This window comes from Zophobas morio, unplaced genomic scaffold (assembly GCF_036711695.1).
Source record: "Zophobas morio isolate AGI-343-1 ecotype UQ-CSIRO unplaced genomic scaffold, CSIRO_AGI_Zmor_V1 ptg000011l, whole genome shotgun sequence".
Classification (NCBI taxonomy): Eukaryota; Metazoa; Arthropoda; class Insecta; order Coleoptera; family Tenebrionidae; genus Zophobas; species Zophobas morio.
Genome location: NW_026972116.1, coordinates 7,147,643 through 7,165,485, shown reverse-complemented (window position 1 = coordinate 7,165,485; position 17,843 = coordinate 7,147,643). Strand labels below are relative to the sequence as shown.

The following is a 17,843-nucleotide window of genomic DNA, read 5'->3' as shown; positions in this document are numbered from 1 at the left end:
ATAACTCCTACATGAGAGGACTAATCAAATCAGCTTTAATAACGCCAATCCGAAGTGACGTCATATTTAACAAGTTTTAACACTTACTACTTAAGGCTACGCAAGATTTATTTTAATAAAGTTAAAATAAAATCTTGTCCTATGTTAATGTCCAAATTTTCAATTTGTATGCAGTCGATTTCTTTGACAATGACAATTTTAGGATCATCTTTAAACATACCATCTATTTTCAATGCAACACCGTGTACGTCTTTATTGTAGCCATATAATTTTATTGACTTTATAATGATTGATGATTTATCACCAAAATTGCGATGGATATGCGTAGAGGAAATTTGTGAAGTCTTTAGGTCAAATCTGATGTACGTGTACTTTTTTTCTAAATAATGAAACGATACGGTGTCGTCTATATACAAAGTTCCACTAGCACTTGCTTTTACGTTGCAAAAAATATATAAGGTAAGTGAACAACCGTCGAGAAAGTCGGCAGAACACGTTACAGGTTGTTCTACTATAGGGATGATGAATCCTCCCCGGTAAAACACTGGAATAGTGTTCATTTCAACTGACATGGTGAAGTAAACATTGCCTGTATACTTATGGCTTGTGGAATTTTCAACATAGTACCATACTTCATTTTCTCCTCCGGGTAAGTACACGTCAATTGCTTCCACTTGACGTTGTAGAACAGGACAAACTAAAATGCTGTCACCGACTAAAAACTCGTTATCCAAATCCAAAACATTTTTGTCATACGAGTACTCATAAATTAAAGGTCGGACTACAGGTTTCAATGTTGTATGATGTTCCCAAAATAAAGTGTACCAGTGGAGTAAATGTTTGTATCTCTGCTGAAGTGAAAAACGTATTCTTTGCTGTATAGATTTGTCATATAAATATGGTTCTCGGCGAGGCACGTTTCGATTTGAATGGCCTCGGAAAAAAGGTAGCCAAGCACCTAACTGATACCATCTTTGCAATAATTCGTCGTCGGGATGCTTGACAAAACCGCCAATATCAGCACCGCATAAACTAAAACCTGCAAGAAAAATTTTAAACTAACAAACTTGCAAGAAATTTGACGGTAAACTTCGTGTGGGATTCACCTACCTGCTAAACTTGCGGTCAGACACATGGGCACACTAATTTTCAAATGATCCCAACTGGCAGTATTGTCACCAGTCCAAACTGCTGCAAATCTTTGAGACCCCGCAAAATGTGCCCTTGTTAGAACAAACGGTCTGATATTAAATCGATTTAATAGACCTTGATACGTGGCCATCGTTTGGTAAAAACCATACAAATTGTGAACATCTCTGTGTTTCCAGTTGCCATAATGAAGCACATTTTTGGGTATCGTGTTTTCCTTGATCTCGAATAAGGCGGGCTCATTCATGTCGTTCCAAATGTGGAGAATCTTAGACTTGACGAAATCTCTGTGTAAATCGCTGTAAAACTGTCTCGCTTTTGGATTTAAAAAATCGATCCAACTACTAGTACCGGGCCAACACTTTGCGGTAAACATCGTTCCATTGGGATTTTTTACAAAAAAATCACCTTTCTTACACTGCGTGTATACAAAATAATCATCGTCTACTTTTATGTGGGGGTCTATTATAACAACGGCTTTTCGTTTTTTGTTTTCTAAGAATTTTAACAACCGTTCTGGGTCAGGGTAAGTGGTGGGATTCCACGTAAAGTATTTTTTATCGTCTGTATAATCGATGTCCATCCACAGTGACTCAAGTGGAAATTTGTGCTCATCAAACTTGTTTGATACGTCTATGACTTCCTCTTGGGTCATATAACTGTAGCGACACTGGTGGTAACCCAAAGCAAATAAAGGTGGTAAAGGAACAGCGCCTGTAGAAAGTTATTTACATGTAATCAAAATTTACATTTTATTAACAATTCGTCAAAATACCTGTCAGTTGTGAATTCTGGCGCACAACATCTTGTAGCTTTGGTCCATTCAGTATATAAAAATCTACAGCTCCACTTTCACTAAAAAATGTTGATCTTAAACCTTTGTCTTTGCTACAGATGTCTATGATAGTTTCAGATGAATTCAGCCACAAAAGTCCAGTTGTCTGATTTGTTCCATATGCGTAAATAAGTGGTACCGCGCCATACAAAGATTCGTGCGGATGGGTTGCAGAATATGCAAATCTATCCGTGTTGTACAAACGATAAAGTTTATTACCATTCGCTTGTAAAGACAAGCGTTCGGCATGCTGAGGTAATCCGTATGTTTTGAAAGCATTTAGAAAAAGAAAATCCGCCGCTATGCCAACGTAGGGTTCTTGTTCTTCCATCACAAAGAACTTCTCGGCGTTTATGGACAAAAATAAATCATTGTTTTTATAGACATAGATCTCTAAGTCGTCACAATTTATTTTAATGTTGAAATTGTGGTAACTGACGTGTAAATAGTTACGTTCGTGTCTCATAGTGAGGTCTTCCATTTTTAATGTTGATGGTAGTTTGACTACATCCTGCACAACGTACCGTGGATAAATGGGATCATTTATTTGTATATGAATAATTTCGTCGTTCAGAAAGCTTAAACTGAACACAAAATTAAGTTTGCCTTGAGTAACATGAGCAACAAGTGTGTCTGCAGTTATTCGAGCGTTCCGTAGCTTATATGGCACCTTTTTTCTTTTTTTTAGTCTGATGTAGAATGGTTTCTCTTCTTTGTAAAATCTGAATACAGTTACTGCTGTTGCCGCCAATAACGCGGTTACACTGATTGGCAGAATTAGTTGTCTTAAATTCATTATAATTTTCGTAAGCACTCAAAACATAACCTAAAATAACTCAATGCCACTATCGCGTAAAAATAGAGAACTTGAAAGCGACTTTAACACGCTCTAACCACTTGTAATTACTTCTTATCTATGTTTAGAGATAACGAATCTTAATAACAAATAAACCGAAAGTAAAATTCCTTGAAACGTTTATTCAGCATTTCAAGAATTTACAATTATTTTTATACATGACATTTTACTTGTCTTCTGGCTTAGCAAAAACTAAAGTGTATCCACACTTTCCGCAATAATGACGATCCTCCATGGCGGCCATGAAGACACCCGCGCCACATTGCTCACCAGGGCATTCGCGCCTCAATCTGTGGATTTTACCATTTTCGTCCACCTATTAAAAAAAGTTCATTATTTTTGTGTTTTCGTTCAACTTAATAATACAAACCTTGTAAAATTTCAAAACTGCCAACTTAACCTTCTTCTTCTTATGTTTAATTTTTTTGGGAGTAGAATAATTCTTCTTCTTGCGTTTCTTCGCGCCTCCCCTGAGTCTTAAAACTAAATGCAAGGTAGATTCCTTTTGGATATTGTAATCAGATAAGGTGCGTCCATCTTCCAGTTGTTTACCAGCGAAGATGAGACGTTGTTGATCCGGAGGAATTCCCTCTTTATCTTGGATTTTGGCCTTCACATTTTCAATAGTATCTGAAGGCTCGACCTCAAGGGTGATGGTCTTACCAGTCAGAGTTTTAACGAAAATCTGCATTGTGGAGAGTTACCTGCCATGAAAAAAAAATGCAATAAAAAAAATCATTCCACAATATTTTTTAGACAGGGATGTTAGAATCTTGTTTAAGGTCCGTGACTTAAACATGGTACACGTTAACAACTTGCAGAAAAAAAAAACAATCCTTATGTTAAAACGTTTAATTTCATATAATTACAAAACTTAAACTAGAAGAACAGCATTAATACACCCATCATTTTCCGGATTATTTGTGACCTGCGCATATTTGCCCCATACAACTTTACCCGCTTGTGTTACTAAACCTAATTCAGAAATATTAATTTCGATAACTGTGCCTTTAGTTATAACACCTAAACTTGTGAACATTGGTGAACTAGGATTCTTCTTAACTCCAATGATTGGTAAGTAAAACGTTGCCTTAAGCTCTGGATGTGTGACATGTGCTTTTTTAAATCTCAATGCCATTGGTCTGATAAACCTTTCAAACTTTGGAGGTTTTCTTGTAAATCCTTCACCAACGAAAGTTACTTTGGTAACCATTCTTTTCCATGCTTTCCTTTTTGACTTTCCTGATTTAACAACCTTTAAAACTTCAGCATCTGCTTGCGCCCTTACTTTAGGAATTGGAACATCCCATTTTCCGGCCTTTTCTTTGCGTTTTTGTTTTATCATGTTGGAAAGGACTTTAGCTCGAGACTGCACATCGCGATCCAGGAGGTACGTTGGAATAGCTCCTTCAGCCACTTTTTCTGTGGTTTTCTTGGTCTTCTTTTCCTCATGTGCTTTGATTTTCTTTTTCATTTGTATTTTTTCATTGCGGCGTTCTTTGTTGAATATCTTCGCTTTGATACCTCTTAGACTTCGGGCTACTTGTGCTCTCTTGTGGGGCTCACGGGCTTCCTTTTTACGTTTGCGTTCTTCATAATCCAACCGGCGACCGTAGAGCTTCCGATGGCGTTCTACATATTCGTTTTGTGGCATGTTGGTTGCTTATCTAGAAAATAAACAATATCAAAATCAATTACTAGGTGCACACAATCATATTCAATATCTTTGAATATGACTATTGCACACTATTACGGCATTTTAACTTACCTTGACTTGACTATCATAGTCATATTCAGAAACATTGAACAATCAAAACTCGATTTGAGTTATTTTATTCCGTGCACCGAATTTTAGTGCATTAAACATAACGCAAGTACTTAAAACCATGTGGTCAAGCAATACATGATGGCGAAAAACTATGTAAATGTACGATTTTAGCGCAAATCTATCACAAAAACTATTTACATGATATAGGTTAAAAACAGAACATTATGTATGGCGCATTATAATCTATAAAACATCAAAATAAACTTTAAATACTCTACTCACCTCAACACTCCACCATGACACGCCGTGAAAAGAATTTGACAGAACGGATACGCGACAGAGATGGCTAAATTTCCGGGGTAGTTGAGTTACCAACATATTGAATTTTAAAATTAAAACTCTCCAAACTTGTTTAAAAGTTAAATTTAAAGTAAGGTCGCATTTTGTTAGAAGCTCTTCATTGATTATTTAGAATTTAATGTTATTTTTAACTACTGTTATAACGCTAAAGAACATTTTTATTTTTTAATTAATTATTTGTAGGGTCCCTAAATATTGCCAACTACATCCTTGTTGTTTTTTTGACAGACATTGCGAGATTTAGGTTAGACGGGTTAGTTTTTGTATTGACAAATGTAAAAAGTGGTGAAAAATAAGTAATGCCTTCATAAAGCAAAGATACAATTAAAATTATTATTTAAGCGTATTTTTGAATATTTCCACAACTCAGGTGAGTTATTGTAATACTTATGTTACATTTAGTTCGAGTGTGCATTATTATTGTAGAAGTCTATTACGATGACGGGGTGGTACTACGATAAGAAAGAGTTAAGGAACACTCCTTCTTCTCAAGATGGAATTGATTATGACACAGAAATGCGATATCGAAAGGAAGGTATGGACTTTTTTTTATTACGAAAAATGTTTTAATAGTGAACTGTTTAAGGAGCCCGATTTATTATTAACACCGGGGCCAAAATGGATCTTGGTTATAATACTACAGCCACCGGCGTTGTATATTTTCATCGCTTTTACATGTTTCATTCATTTCGCCAATTTCCAAGATACGTGACAGCTTGCTGCTGCCTATTTCTTGCAGGGAAAGTTGAAGAAACGCCAAAGAAGTGTAAAGATATCATAAAAACTGCGCGAGGACTGTTGTCAGATCAAAAATTTGCAACTTTTGGAGATGACCCTAAAGAAGAGGTAGTAACACAAATTACAGATGAAACCTCTTGTACTAAATTTGTATTGTAGGTAATGACTCTTGAACGAATTTTATTACAAACAATAAAATTTGATTTGCAAGTAGAACACCCATACAGCTATTTGTTAAAGTACGCCAAGTGTTTAAAAGGAGACAAAAACAAATTGCAAAAAATGGTTCAGATGGCCTGGACCTTTGTAAATGACAGCCTTTGCACAACATTAGCCTTACAGTGGGAACCTGAAATCATAGCTGTAGCCTTAATGTACCTCGCAGGCAAACTAAGCCAGTTTGAAGTGGTCGATTGGGTAGGACGGACGGCGAAACATCTTAGATGGTGGGACATGTTTGTAGAAGACGTCACCATGGATCTCTTAGAAGACATTTGTCATCAAGTCCTTGACTTATATTCTCAGCCTACAACTAGCCCCGCCCCCGACAGTCCGCCTCTTCCGCCTAGACCAACTACAGCAGTAACTAGAAAATCAAATGGCCAAGAAAAACCAGAAGTCCCTGAAATAATACCTACAGTTAATACAAAAGTGCCACCACCTCCAGATGTCCCCCAGTATCCATATCAAACGTTTACAGGAGCTCCGCCTCCAATTCCACCATATCCCGCTCCGCCGTACGCTGCGCCTTTACCAACGCCTCCAGGACCAACTCATTTGGCCGCCCCGCCTCCGGGACCTCCACCACATATAAACCCCCCGACGGTATTTCCACCGTACGTCACACATCCACCGCCCTTTCCACCAATGGGGCCTCCAGCAGGGCCGTTCTATCAGCTAACGCCGCCTCCAGGACAGCCTCCGCATAGACCTTATTGAATTAAATATATAAATTTGTTACATATAGGATTTTTACTTTAATTGTGAATATATTATGTATATGAGTGGACAACGGTGAAATAAATTTTCGTACTTCAATAGTTGTTTTAATGCTGCTTTTAGAAAATGTATGATTTGTTGAGAATGCATCACTTTCTTGTGTTATTCAGCTTTATTTTTAAAATTGTACATACATAACAAAATTTACATAATTAAGGCACTGTTGATAATCACAATAGATATCTTATTGCTTGCAAAAAATGTTAAAATATCGATTAATTATATACACAGCCTTTATATTATTAAATTTGACAATAATAACAGATCAAAATATACAATTACGTAGATTAAAAACAATATCATGACAATATAAATAATTTGTTGAATTACATAAATAAAATGTAGAATGGTAAATATTACAATTAATCAGACTTTAATAAATACTATTTGAGTTCTAACGCGGGATGAACTTTTTAAACACATTAATAAAAACGTTAAGGAATTAATACCAACTCGATTAGATTTTTTTGGGTCATTAGTTGCAACTTAACCTACAAAAACACTGAACACAGCAAATTAATTTCATTCAAATAAAAAGTGCTATATAAGCCGTGTTTGTTTTAAATAGTGTATTAAAAGTGAATAAACGAATCTATATTGGGCTATTGTTTGTATCATGTACGCTCTCTGGTGGCGAAGAAGTTCGACAACTCGCGGTATACATACTTCCTGTAAAAAAAAACATGAAGATAAAATCGTTCAAGGTAATAACTTACGTACTTGATTATGGTCCACAGTGTATAACAAAAGATCACTTAAAATTGTAAGTCCAGTTCTGCCAACCCCTGCAGTACAGTGAACTAAAATAGGTGGGTTTTTATTGTGTCCAGGTGGTATTTCACCCATTGAATGTTGATGCACAGATTGCATTTCTTCTAGAAAACCTAAGAAATGGGAAACCGAGTGCGGACATCCCTGATCGCCCCAGTCAGTATAGTGCATATGCCACAACGTCCTATATCTACGAGACGTCACATGACACAGCCGCACTTTACTAGTAACACAAGTTCCGGAGTTTTGCGAAAATTCCCACCAAACTTGATATTCCTAAAACGTCCACTCTTAGTAACTTTCAATGAGAAATAAACACACTGACTTGTCCTATGTCAATACACCGCTCTCCAGAATCTGGCATGTAATGCAGATCTTCCGTGCTATCCGTTAGTTGCACTATTAAATAAACTTCCGCCTCCCACACAGATTGCCAAAAATTGGGTAAAGTTATACGATTGGGACCTTGGGCTGCGATGTAAAACCTTTGTTTGCTGCCAACTGTAGCCTGATAACAATTAAATAAGTACATCCTCAATACCGAAATGACGTAGGCTTACTGTAATATGGGACGCGTTGATGTATCCATATTTGTTGGTTTTTGTTGGTGTAAGCCTTAATCTGTTATCTTCATATGGAAGGACGTCTTTAAATCGATTGAATTGCGCGTTATCCCGATGGCAAGCTGTTGTAAACTCGGCGTTTTGTTTCTTTTTTGGGATTTTATCAAATTCGAAGAAAAGTTGGCTGTCGGCTAATTTGTTTTCTAGGAGCTGACACTACAAATACGGAAAAAATGTAGACAATATTCGACAGTCTTATGTTATACCGCACTAAGAGGTTAAAAAATCATACCATGGTCTCCTTGCTGATAGACGGAGGCAGCGGATTAAACCTCGGAAGGCCTGTGGACCACCTATGTTTCGTATTAGTATGATTCTTCTCTTTCTTCTCTTTCTCTCTACCCAACGTCGCGCTCTTCACCTTTTCATTCGATTTACTCCTCCCTATCAAAATTCCCCATCTCTTCTTCTTTGACTTAGTAGAACTATTTGACGTCGAACTAGTCCCCAGAGACTCATTAGTAGCCCCACTCTCATTAAACAACGCGCTACTAACACTTGTCGAATTCATCACAGGATTTTTATTAACTATAAAAGTACTATTCGAACTTGTGGTCACCGGCGAATCGCTCAAATTCTGATTCGACCTACTTAATTCCGACATATCTTGAACATTTAAATCAGTTTTGGAGGACTTCGCGCTTGAATTACTTCTGTTGATATTAGCGTAAAGCGTTTCTTTGCTGCCGTGATTCTCATTGATTCGTGTTTGTCGAAATTGAGACTCTAAAGCATTCACTACAGTGTGGTTAACCACCTGACTTATCTCTGGCGCTGAGTGGATGCTCTGGGTACGTGCTCTCATTTCCCCGTTCTCGTTCTGCCATGGCAGTGGTATATTTTCGTAAATGGGCTCTGTGGAATTATTTAGATGGGGGTCATGTGCTACCATCGTGTTTTGGTTTCTGGTAACGACAAACCCGGTGCTTGGTAACTGGTTTTCCTGAAGGATCTGTTTCATGTTAGCAGGCATACAATAAATGATGTTACCGTGTTCGTCGTATACTTTTTTAATATGTTTAGTTATATTTGGATTTTCTACTATGAGAGCTTGAGGACGTCCTAGCATATTATTATTGAAAATGGACGACAAATTTTCGTACGTTCCATGTTGAGGAGGTAAATAACTATGCGACCTATGTACTGGGTGCGCTTGATGATTAGGATACAAGGGTTGTCCATAGTGTTTCAAATACAAGTTCCCTGATACCAGATCAGGACTAGACCCGCTCACTATACTATTTATAAAATGATGGGTCGGCTTCGCCTGTTGGGAAATTCCGGGTAAATCCGGTGTAGAATTCGAACTTATCCGATTACTAGGATACGGTGGTGGTGGTTTATACAAATGCAGCAGGCCCACATTTTCTGTAAAATTATGTTGATTTTCGCTTTGTAAAATCTGGGATTGTGTGAAACCGGCATTATACATCGTCGTTAATAAATTCTTTGGTTCGATGTTGTTATGGGTGACATCTGGGTAACGCAAATGTGTAGAGTATGTTTCAGTTTGATGGATTTCCGGCTGGGAACTGTAGAGTATTGAGTGAGTATTTCGGATAGGTTCTCGAGGTGGTATGGCACCGGAAGAATTTCTGTACTTTTGTTGTATGGCCGTTTCGTAATCGGGGGCTGGACGGTATGACGGCAGAAGACTTCTAAGATGGTCGATATTTGTGGGTTTATTTAAATCTAGACAGGAAGTTGATTGAGCTCTCTGTTTTAAACTCTGAGCGGATACAGAACGATCCCAGTGGTGAGATGGGTCGGTTACGTCCTCGTAGCTATCCATTTGGCGCAGTTTTTCCTTTAATTAAAGAATGTTATTTGTATAGATTGATGGACATAATAAGAAATTAATGGGGGCATTAATATACATGAAGCAATTCAATTACATCAATCAATGAATAATAAATTGCAACATGTATCTATCAATCTATTATTCATTCAAATCGTACGATGACATTGTTAGCTATTGGAAATAACATGCATACAGCATACATTTAGATTTGCTCACATTTCCTATAGTTCACATTTTGCAAATGTAAAATAACTATAAAATTAATGTTAGATTTTCATATTAATATAAATTTCAGGAATGTCACACCAAAATAAGACAATGATAAGCATAATTTAAACTGTTCCATTTTCAGATTAGCATGTTTACAACCACTCGGAAGTTGTAAACAGTAAATTCTCGGCGCTGACTCCTGGATTTTAGTGGCATCGATAACGTCTAAGGTATCCGTTTTGAAACCAGATGCTGGTAAAATATGGCAGCCAGCGTGGACAAGAAAAATGATGCAGTAACTTTGTTTAGATACATTTGAGGACAAAAATTTTTATTCAGGTCTTGCGGTAGCTGGAAATTCGAGTTCAGTTTTGTACAAGTCTTGTAAAATTTGGATTACTATGCGACGTCGAAAATCGTCGGAAGTCTGACAGATGTCGAAAGTAGTTGAATGGTAAAACTCTAACTTTAACAAACGAATAATTGTAATTAATTTTCTAAACTGGTTGAACACATTTATGTTATTATGACCAACATAACAAAATGATTTTACCTATAGGTTTCAATTGTTCGTTGTTTGCTGTTTTGAACATGTACGTGAGGTGCTGCTCAACATATTAGTTAATGACAGCAGCAATTTCAGTAGCCAGTGCGGGTCCTAGTACTAATTATTATCAGCGAAGGAATGTACTTCCTTATTGTTACTTCTAAGAAAGTATTCTGGTTTGAAGAATTCCAAATCCAAATACAATGGTGTTATATCATCTTTGGAATACAATCGCTATTGTAATGTTTATTTATTTTTGGTATCAGTATTTAAAAACAAAACACATGTATTATGACAACGACTCGGTGTATTCCTCATGGTTTAGTTGAAGCAAAAAATAATAATAATTTCAACTGTTTTTCACATGTGTATTATTTAAGAACAATCTGTTAGTAAATCAGGTGTTCTCTTTAGAATATTTTTCAAGAATTCCACAGCGTTCACATCTCTCATTTCTTGTTACATACCGCATATTGAAATAAAGTTAATTTAATAATTTTATCAATTTTTTTTAACGAAAAAAAAAACAAGTTTGGAAAATAGTTTTCACCGATATCTGGCACATCTATTTATCATAATAACACTACGTTTTTTACTTCTCGAGCGTAAACTAAGGAAGTATCGGAAGTATAATAATCGTGTCCATCGGACGAATGGCCACTTTTATATTTTCTCGACGTTTCATGACCCCTACAGTACGAAAAAATTGGTCTAAAGAGTTTAGACAGTACTTCCCTCGCTGTCGAAAACGTGACGACTGCATGCTTATTATGTTTTTTTTTTCGCAGTGGATTTCAAAGAATTCGATTTGTAGTTCCTGAGTAAATCAATAAAATAAATTTACGCATTCATTAATTTTTTTGAGTCACCCTGTATATGCAAATCCAAAAAAATATGAATGGAGTGATAGATCACAAGTACAGACTCATCATATTTTGTACATTTTAGATATGATTTATTCGGCAAACTTTTGAGCTGACGTCATCAAGTTTTTGGAGGGGATAACCAAATATATTTTGACTAAAGATTTATGATGCTCTTGATAGCCTTAAAACATCTGCAACATTTCAAAGCATTCGGGTTAGCAGATTCAAAATTAAATTTCAAAATGTTGTTTTTTAATTTTGATTTTTTTTTCCAAAAAACTGGACGTTTCGGGTAAAATCTCAATTCGGAGTTATAAACTACATGTGTAAGACTATGTTATTTGATACAATTTAAAACCCATTTACTATGTACAATTTTGAAATGACGTCATCGCATTAGTGGTGGGGATGATTAGACAAATTTTGGTTAGGGTTTTACTATCTACATGATATACCTAATATAAGTACAAAATTTCACAACAATCGGTCCAGTGCTTTCGGAGATTATCTGTCTAATAAAAATCCGGGACGGCAGACAGACAGACAGATGGACGGACAGACGGACAGACAGACGGAAATGGGAGACCTATTTCTTCGTCTTCTAGGGGTCATGAAAGATCGAGAAAACGTAAAAGTAGAGAGTCGGCCGACGGACTCGATTACAATACTTCCTTTGCTTACGCTCGGGAAGTAAAAAGTAGTCTCTCGTTTCCGTCTGTCTGTATCGATTTTTATTAGACACGTAATCTCTGAAACTGCTGGATCGATTGTTGTCAAATTTTGTACATATTGTTACGAAATAAACCCTGGTACGACGCCAATCGGTTCTAAGCATGTACGTTGCCAATGACTCATTGTCGGTAGCGGTGGCCGGAGACCTGGAAGCGGTAGCCGCGAATGGGTGCTCGAGAGAAGTCTAGAACAGTGACGTAGGCGTTTCGAGAAGGACCACGTGCTGTTTAAATTGGAACCACCGTCGGGAGCAGTTGGTGTAGTCCAGAAAACGAGAGCTGAATTCAGTTAACAAGTCGAGTCCAACGAGTGTCGAGTCAATACAGTGAATGTCGCTCCGGAATTATTTTGTACATAATCGCTCTGTAATTAGTTGTATAAATCCGAATTATTAAGAAATAAATTGTCGAGTTTTACCCACGCCGAATTGATTCGTTCGTTCAACGTAACAATATATTAGAAGTATCATGCAGATGGTTAAATACTAACCAAAATTTTGCTAGTTATCCCCACCAACAATTTGACGACATCGTTTCAAAAAATTCTATGTTTGTTTGATTTAACTGTTATACAACAATATACTCCTATAAGTGTGGTTTATGAATCCGCTTTGAGTTTTTCCCTAACCGTCCAAATTTTTGCAAAAACATAATACACGGTAAAATAGTAGTTTAGCATTAGCGTAAAGCATCCCGGTCGTGGTTTAGTGGTTGAAAGTGAGAAATACGGACCAGATATCGCGCGTTCGATTCCAAACTTGGCTTTTCGTTTTTTTTTTACTTCCCGAGCGTAAGCAAAGGAAGTATTGTAATCGAGTCCGTCGGCCGACTCTCTACTTTTACGTTTTCTCGATCTTTCATGACCCCTAGAAGACGAAGAAATAGGTCTCCCATTTCCGTCTGTCTGTCCGTCTGTCTGCCGTCCCGGATTTTTATTAGACAGATAATCTCCGAAAGTACTGGACCGATTGTTGTGACATTTTGTACTTATATTAGGAATATCATGTAGATGGTAAAACGCTAACCAAAATTTGTCTAATCATCCCCACCACTAATGCGATGACGTCACTTCAAAATTGTACATAGTAAATGGGTTTTAAATTGCTTAAAATAACATAGTCCTATACATGTAGTTTACGAATCCGAATTGAGTTTTTACCCGAAAAGTCCAGATTTTTGGAAAAAAAATCAAAATTATGAAATAACATTTTGCAATTTAATTTTAAATCTGCTAACCCGAATGCTATGAAATGTTGCAGATGTTTTAAGGCTATAAAGAGCATCATAAATCTTTAGTCAAAATATATTTGGTTATCCCCTCCAAAAACTTGATGACGTCAGCTCAAAAGTTTGCCGAATAAATCCGATCTATAATGTACAAAATATGATGAGTCTTTTCTTGTGATTTATCATTCCATTCATAGTTTTTGGATTTGCATATACAGGGTGACCCAAAAAAATTAATGAATGGGTAAATGTATTTTATTGATTTAATCAGGAACTCCAGAACCGAATGTTTTGAAATTTTGCAAATGTTTTAAGGTTATAAAGAGCATAATAAATTTTTAGTCAAAATATATTTGGTTATCTTCTACAAAAAACTGATGACGTCAGCTCAAAAGTTTGCCGAATAAATCCTATCTAGAATATACAAAATATGATGAGTCTGTACTTGTAATTTATCATTCCAATCATATTTTTTGAATTTGCATATACCGGGTGACTCAAAGAAAATAATGAAATCTACTGCGAAAAAAAAACATAATAGACATGCAGTCGTCACGTTTCCGACAGCGAGGGAAGTACTGTCCAAACTCTTTAGACCAATTTTTTAGAAAATAATGAAGAAACTGCACACCTACTATCCCTTTCCAATTTTTTATTTCTGAATACGAACTGATAAAAATATGGAATATCGATGTAGCACGCATACTTAAAAAAAAACATTACAGTTACTTTAATATTTCCTCGACGTTTCATGACCTCCACAGCAAGAAAAAATAGATCTCCTATTTTCGTCTCAATGTCTGTGTTGATTTTTATTAGACAGATAAAAATCTCCGAAACTACTGGACCGACTTATAATTTTTCAAAAAAGCGGGATTTGTTCTCTCTAAATAACCTTCGATCAATGTTTGTTTTTTTAAATGTATATGTCATTTTGTATGTAAATATATTTTTAGAAAGTCTTGATTCACCCGGCCACGACCCATTTGTTTGGCACGCGAGGGAGACATCAGTTACATGAAACATGCAGCGAATATTGCACAAATATTTTTACAAAGAGTTATGATTATGCGGCGGATTCATAAACCACAGGTGTAGAAGTATATGATTTCATAAAATTTAAATAATGATTATTGTATAAAATTTTGAGGGGATGTCATCTAAAGGCAGAATTCCACTGAGGTAAGAATCTGTCCAATAGTTTTCGAGACTATATGTCTAACAAAAATCGAAGATGACAGGCAGACACACAGACAGACAGACAGACGGAATAACTATTTTTCATACGCCGGATGGATCTTTTTATTTACCATTTGATAACAAAAAACCATATTTTTTGTCTTGATAGCCCTTTTCTGTAAATAAGCATGTTTGATCTAAGTTAAAAAAAATCCAGATTTCTATCATACATACATGTTGCATGTTCTAATTTTTTTGCTTCAAATTTTCAAACTGTTTATTACAATACACACGTGTTAATCATAGATAAGCACTCAGAAACTGACTAACATATTAACAGTTTAATTTACGCGTGAAACTCAAATTCGGGATTGTTAAGTATAATTTCTTAAGTTCTAATACTTAAGTACAATTTCATAATTGGTTGAAAATAGACCGTAAATATTCGCTAAAAGTGTTGTTAATTATGCACAAAGTACAAATATGTAGATTCAATTACTTTTGACTATGGTACATACTTTGACATTTTTTTTTTTTTTTCAAAAAATATGTTTGAATATTTTTTATCATTCCCCACGCGTCATAAACGCACGTTTTCCACAGAATATTGTTACTCACTGATAACATTTAATGACGAATTAAGTGTTTTGTGAAAAATTTCAAAATCACGATTATTCCAAATTTCGGAATTTTATCTCTGTAAATAAAACAATTACAAAGAGAACAAGTGTTAGATGAAGTAATAGTAACGATTAACAAATTAATCATTGATTTTTCTATATCAAGCAGATAATTTTCTTGTAGTATGAGCGAATTAATTACTGATATCAGTGTTCTAAAAACTTTCACATATTTTATACATAAACTGTCAGTTTATGGGGTTCGAAAGAATTAAGGATCTCAACATTTGGCTCAGGCCATATAACACCTCCTCAGTTCAATAAGTTCACTATTATTAGACACATTGGACTCATTAAGGCTATTTTTATTTTCATTTTTTTTTGTTCTCCGTCAGAAATTTTATCTAGATATCAACCAGAATCAACGGTACTTAATATTACGCATTTTGCACGCACATTATTTTTTCTGAATTAATATTTTTGTCCTATAACCGCTAATCGTTGTTTTTGCGTAAGTATTCAAACATCGATTTTTTAACTTTGTATTATTCCCATTCTAGCAAAATGTCAGCATTATTTCAACAACACCATTGTCAGATTATATGAACGTTACTCACAATTTACTTAATGATAACAAAACAATTTCATAATTTGTATCCCAGATATGTGAATAACAAGATTCTTGACATATTTACATACATTTACACCACATACAATTCTTCGAGATAATTCTCAGGCTTACCTCAATCTGAGCTTGCTGGAAAACAGGCGGAACAAGAGGTCCCTTATCAGTTTGATCATTATTCATTTCATACTGTCTATAAAAAGTGTGTTGTAACACGCAAAACCTCCAAGCGTTCTTAGCACTTTCTACATCAGCAAACTGAAATTCGACTTTTTCTGAATCAATGGTTTCTATCGTAAAATCGCGTTTGTGATTGATCACGTTTTTAATGTCGGCCCACCTAGAAAAAACAGCACTTTTAGTAACAATTAACAAAAAAAAATATAACGTACCCATAACGCCTCCCTTCCTTTTCTCCTGCATAGCCCACAGAAACTTCTGTCAAAGAAACGCTAATAATCGCATCATCACCTAATCTATCTTTAACAGCAAAAATCTCTTGACCATAACCATCCAACTGCTGACAAGCACAAATATAATATTCTTCTGCTGTGCCTTGCGGTAAATTGTGTAGAGCTGCATGTTGTCGACTAGCTGCATCAGTGAGAGATTCTAACAGTGCGGAATCTGTAAAACTCTAATTTTGACTTTAGTTGTATGTTGACAATATACTGTACTTTTACCCTTGGAAATAACTGGAAGTCTTTAAGATAATGAGCAGTGTGTCTTTCTGAATCAAAATTGCCAAATTCTGCTTGCATTGAAAAGCTGGCGAGTTCTATTGCTTGCTGAGGGGTGCATGAAATGCGCCCATCAATAACGTCCATTTTTAATTGAAGGAAGTAATGATACCTGAAGAATATAATTAACTAGTTGTGTGAAAATTGATAAAACAACAAACCTTGTCACTTCGTCATTAATTAGACGAACGCCTGAAATAATGTAATACATCACTCTGAGATAAACATATAGATTTCTGGCGTATTTGTCAAGTTGTCGTTTAATGGGGCGATCTAATTCTACCCAGTAGAAAGCATTGTCTGAATTTCTACTCGAATATTGTAAACCAAAGAAATTTGGTTGGTTAAGTCCTAACTTTTGACATACAACATCAAGGCAGTCTTGTCCGGTACTTTCTGATGATAACGTGCATTCAACGTTAGTGCCATCCAGCATTTCCACAGATATTACAAAGAGTGACTTGGAGGCTACACTGTAGTGCCTTGATTTCTTCAGTTTCAACTTGAATGGCATCTTGGGTTACTCTAAAAAGAAACAATTTTGTTTATTTTATAAATTCACTTGTAACAATCTATATATGGTATTTATATGGGCTTGAATAAGTGCTTTTAAATGTTTTGTTGATAAAGAATGGTTGTGTTATTGGAAGCGGAGTCGTATTACATTCCACATGGTAGACAAATGACTGCTATTGTAAAAATTTTAAAATACCTGTAATATTCGAATTGTGGAAGTGAAAATGTTGCACCTTTGAAAAACTAGGAATATATGTTATTTATATTCTATTCACATTTTTGACAGTGCGTCATAAAAATAATGTAAAAAATCGGTTTAACGAACAGTCACCTGTCGATTACATCAACGAATGTCAATATTCGTTATACAGCGACATATTAGATGGCGCTAAGTACAACTATTCTTTTAATATATAGCATGTCCAAATATAAATATTTCGGAGGGCCCGTGGGTGGAGAGAAAAGTGTAATAAAATCTGTATCCGTAAATTTGTTAATGCATTTTTTTCTATAATTTTAATTTTCATTTATTATTAACATCTATAGTAATAAAATTTAAATTTTAAGTTTAAATTTTTGAATGCATTTTTGTAGACCAGTTTTAGTTTTAGAATCTTGTAAATTGCGTGGAGCGTGGAGCACCGAGGCTTAACCATAAAAGGGTTAACTATCTGGAAAAGAA

The 17,843-nt window shown here is 35.5% G+C and overlaps 5 protein-coding genes across 5 annotated transcripts; 1 reads left to right on the top strand and 4 right to left on the bottom strand.

Moving 5' to 3' along the window:
- Nucleotides 1-66: 66 nt before the first annotated feature.
- Nucleotides 67-2,916, bottom strand: LOC135126748 (neutral alpha-glucosidase C-like). The gene is made up of 3 exons (XM_064052869.1): nucleotides 1,925-2,916; nucleotides 1,111-1,863; nucleotides 67-1,039 (listed from the first exon to the last, which is right to left on the bottom strand). The coding sequence occupies exons 1-3, from the start codon at nucleotides 2,778-2,780 to the stop codon at nucleotides 108-110; spliced, it is 2,541 nt and encodes an 846-aa protein (XP_063908939.1). The 5' UTR covers nucleotides 2,781-2,916; the 3' UTR covers nucleotides 67-107.
- A 26-nt stretch (nucleotides 2,917-2,942) lies between these two features.
- LOC135126755 (ubiquitin-ribosomal protein eS31 fusion protein) lies at nucleotides 2,943-4,977 on the bottom strand. Its single transcript, XM_064052881.1, has 3 exons — nucleotides 4,891-4,977; nucleotides 3,211-3,544; nucleotides 2,943-3,156 (listed from the first exon to the last, which is right to left on the bottom strand). Exons 2-3 carry the CDS (start codon nucleotides 3,529-3,531, stop codon nucleotides 3,007-3,009), a joined length of 471 nt encoding a protein of 156 aa, XP_063908951.1. The 5' UTR covers nucleotides 3,532-3,544; nucleotides 4,891-4,977; the 3' UTR covers nucleotides 2,943-3,006.
- Nucleotides 3,678-4,973, bottom strand: LOC135126754 (ribosome biogenesis protein NSA2 homolog). Its single transcript, XM_064052880.1, has 2 exons — nucleotides 4,891-4,973; nucleotides 3,678-4,507 (listed from the first exon to the last, which is right to left on the bottom strand). The coding sequence occupies exon 2, from the start codon at nucleotides 4,492-4,494 to the stop codon at nucleotides 3,715-3,717; it is 780 nt and encodes a 259-aa protein (XP_063908950.1). The 5' UTR covers nucleotides 4,495-4,507; nucleotides 4,891-4,973; the 3' UTR covers nucleotides 3,678-3,714.
- Nucleotides 4,978-5,175: 198 nt separating the features above from the next.
- On the top strand, nucleotides 5,176-6,744 carry LOC135126752 (cyclin-K). The gene is made up of 4 exons (XM_064052876.1): nucleotides 5,176-5,338; nucleotides 5,395-5,503; nucleotides 5,555-5,814; nucleotides 5,866-6,744. The coding sequence occupies exons 2-4, from the start codon at nucleotides 5,407-5,409 to the stop codon at nucleotides 6,643-6,645; spliced, it is 1,137 nt and encodes a 378-aa protein (XP_063908946.1). The 5' UTR covers nucleotides 5,176-5,338; nucleotides 5,395-5,406; the 3' UTR covers nucleotides 6,646-6,744.
- A 193-nt stretch (nucleotides 6,745-6,937) lies between these two features.
- Nucleotides 6,938-17,497, bottom strand: LOC135126747 (tyrosine-protein phosphatase non-receptor type 21). The gene is made up of 10 exons (XM_064052868.1): nucleotides 17,358-17,497; nucleotides 16,807-17,170; nucleotides 16,589-16,757; nucleotides 16,298-16,542; nucleotides 16,023-16,245; nucleotides 8,332-9,906; nucleotides 8,037-8,255; nucleotides 7,802-7,984; nucleotides 7,426-7,752; nucleotides 6,938-7,374 (listed from the first exon to the last, which is right to left on the bottom strand). Exons 2-10 carry the CDS (start codon nucleotides 17,157-17,159, stop codon nucleotides 7,246-7,248), a joined length of 3,423 nt encoding a protein of 1,140 aa, XP_063908938.1. The 5' UTR covers nucleotides 17,160-17,170; nucleotides 17,358-17,497; the 3' UTR covers nucleotides 6,938-7,245.
- Between the last annotated feature and the right edge of the window lie 346 nt (nucleotides 17,498-17,843).

Bases quoted from the DNA above. Each gene is read 5' to 3' on its own strand.
- LOC135126754 (XM_064052880.1), bottom strand. From the start codon at position 4,494: ATGCCACAAAACGAATATGTAGAACGCCATCGGAAGCTCTACGGTCGC.
- LOC135126747 (XM_064052868.1), bottom strand. From the start codon at position 17,159: ATGCCATTCAAGTTGAAACTGAAGAAATCAAGGCACTACAGTGTAGCC. The intron at 16,543-16,588 runs GTAAAAGTACAG...AGTCAAAATTAG, and splicing joins ACTTCCAGTTATTTCCAAGG to AGTTTTACAGATTCCGCACT. The intron at 7,753-7,801 runs GTCAGTGTGTTT...TGGACGTTTTAG, and splicing joins GGTGTATTGACATAGGACAA to GAATATCAAGTTTGGTGGGA.
- LOC135126755 (XM_064052881.1), bottom strand. From the start codon at position 3,531: ATGCAGATTTTCGTTAAAACTCTGACTGGTAAGACCATCACCCTTGAG. The intron at 3,157-3,210 runs GTTTGTATTATT...TTTTTTTAATAG, and splicing joins CAGTTTTGAAATTTTACAAG to GTGGACGAAAATGGTAAAAT.
- LOC135126752 (XM_064052876.1), top strand. From the start codon at position 5,407: ATGACGGGGTGGTACTACGATAAGAAAGAGTTAAGGAACACTCCTTCT. The intron at 5,504-5,554 runs GTATGGACTTTT...GAACTGTTTAAG, and splicing joins AATGCGATATCGAAAGGAAG to GAGCCCGATTTATTATTAAC. The intron at 5,815-5,865 runs GTAGTAACACAA...TTTGTATTGTAG, and splicing joins GAGATGACCCTAAAGAAGAG to GTAATGACTCTTGAACGAAT.
- LOC135126748 (XM_064052869.1), bottom strand. From the start codon at position 2,780: ATGAATTTAAGACAACTAATTCTGCCAATCAGTGTAACCGCGTTATTG. The intron at 1,864-1,924 runs GTATTTTGACGA...AACTTTCTACAG, and splicing joins CCAGAATTCACAACTGACAG to GCGCTGTTCCTTTACCACCT. The intron at 1,040-1,110 runs GTAGGTGAATCC...TTTTTCTTGCAG, and splicing joins TCTGACCGCAAGTTTAGCAG to GTTTTAGTTTATGCGGTGCT.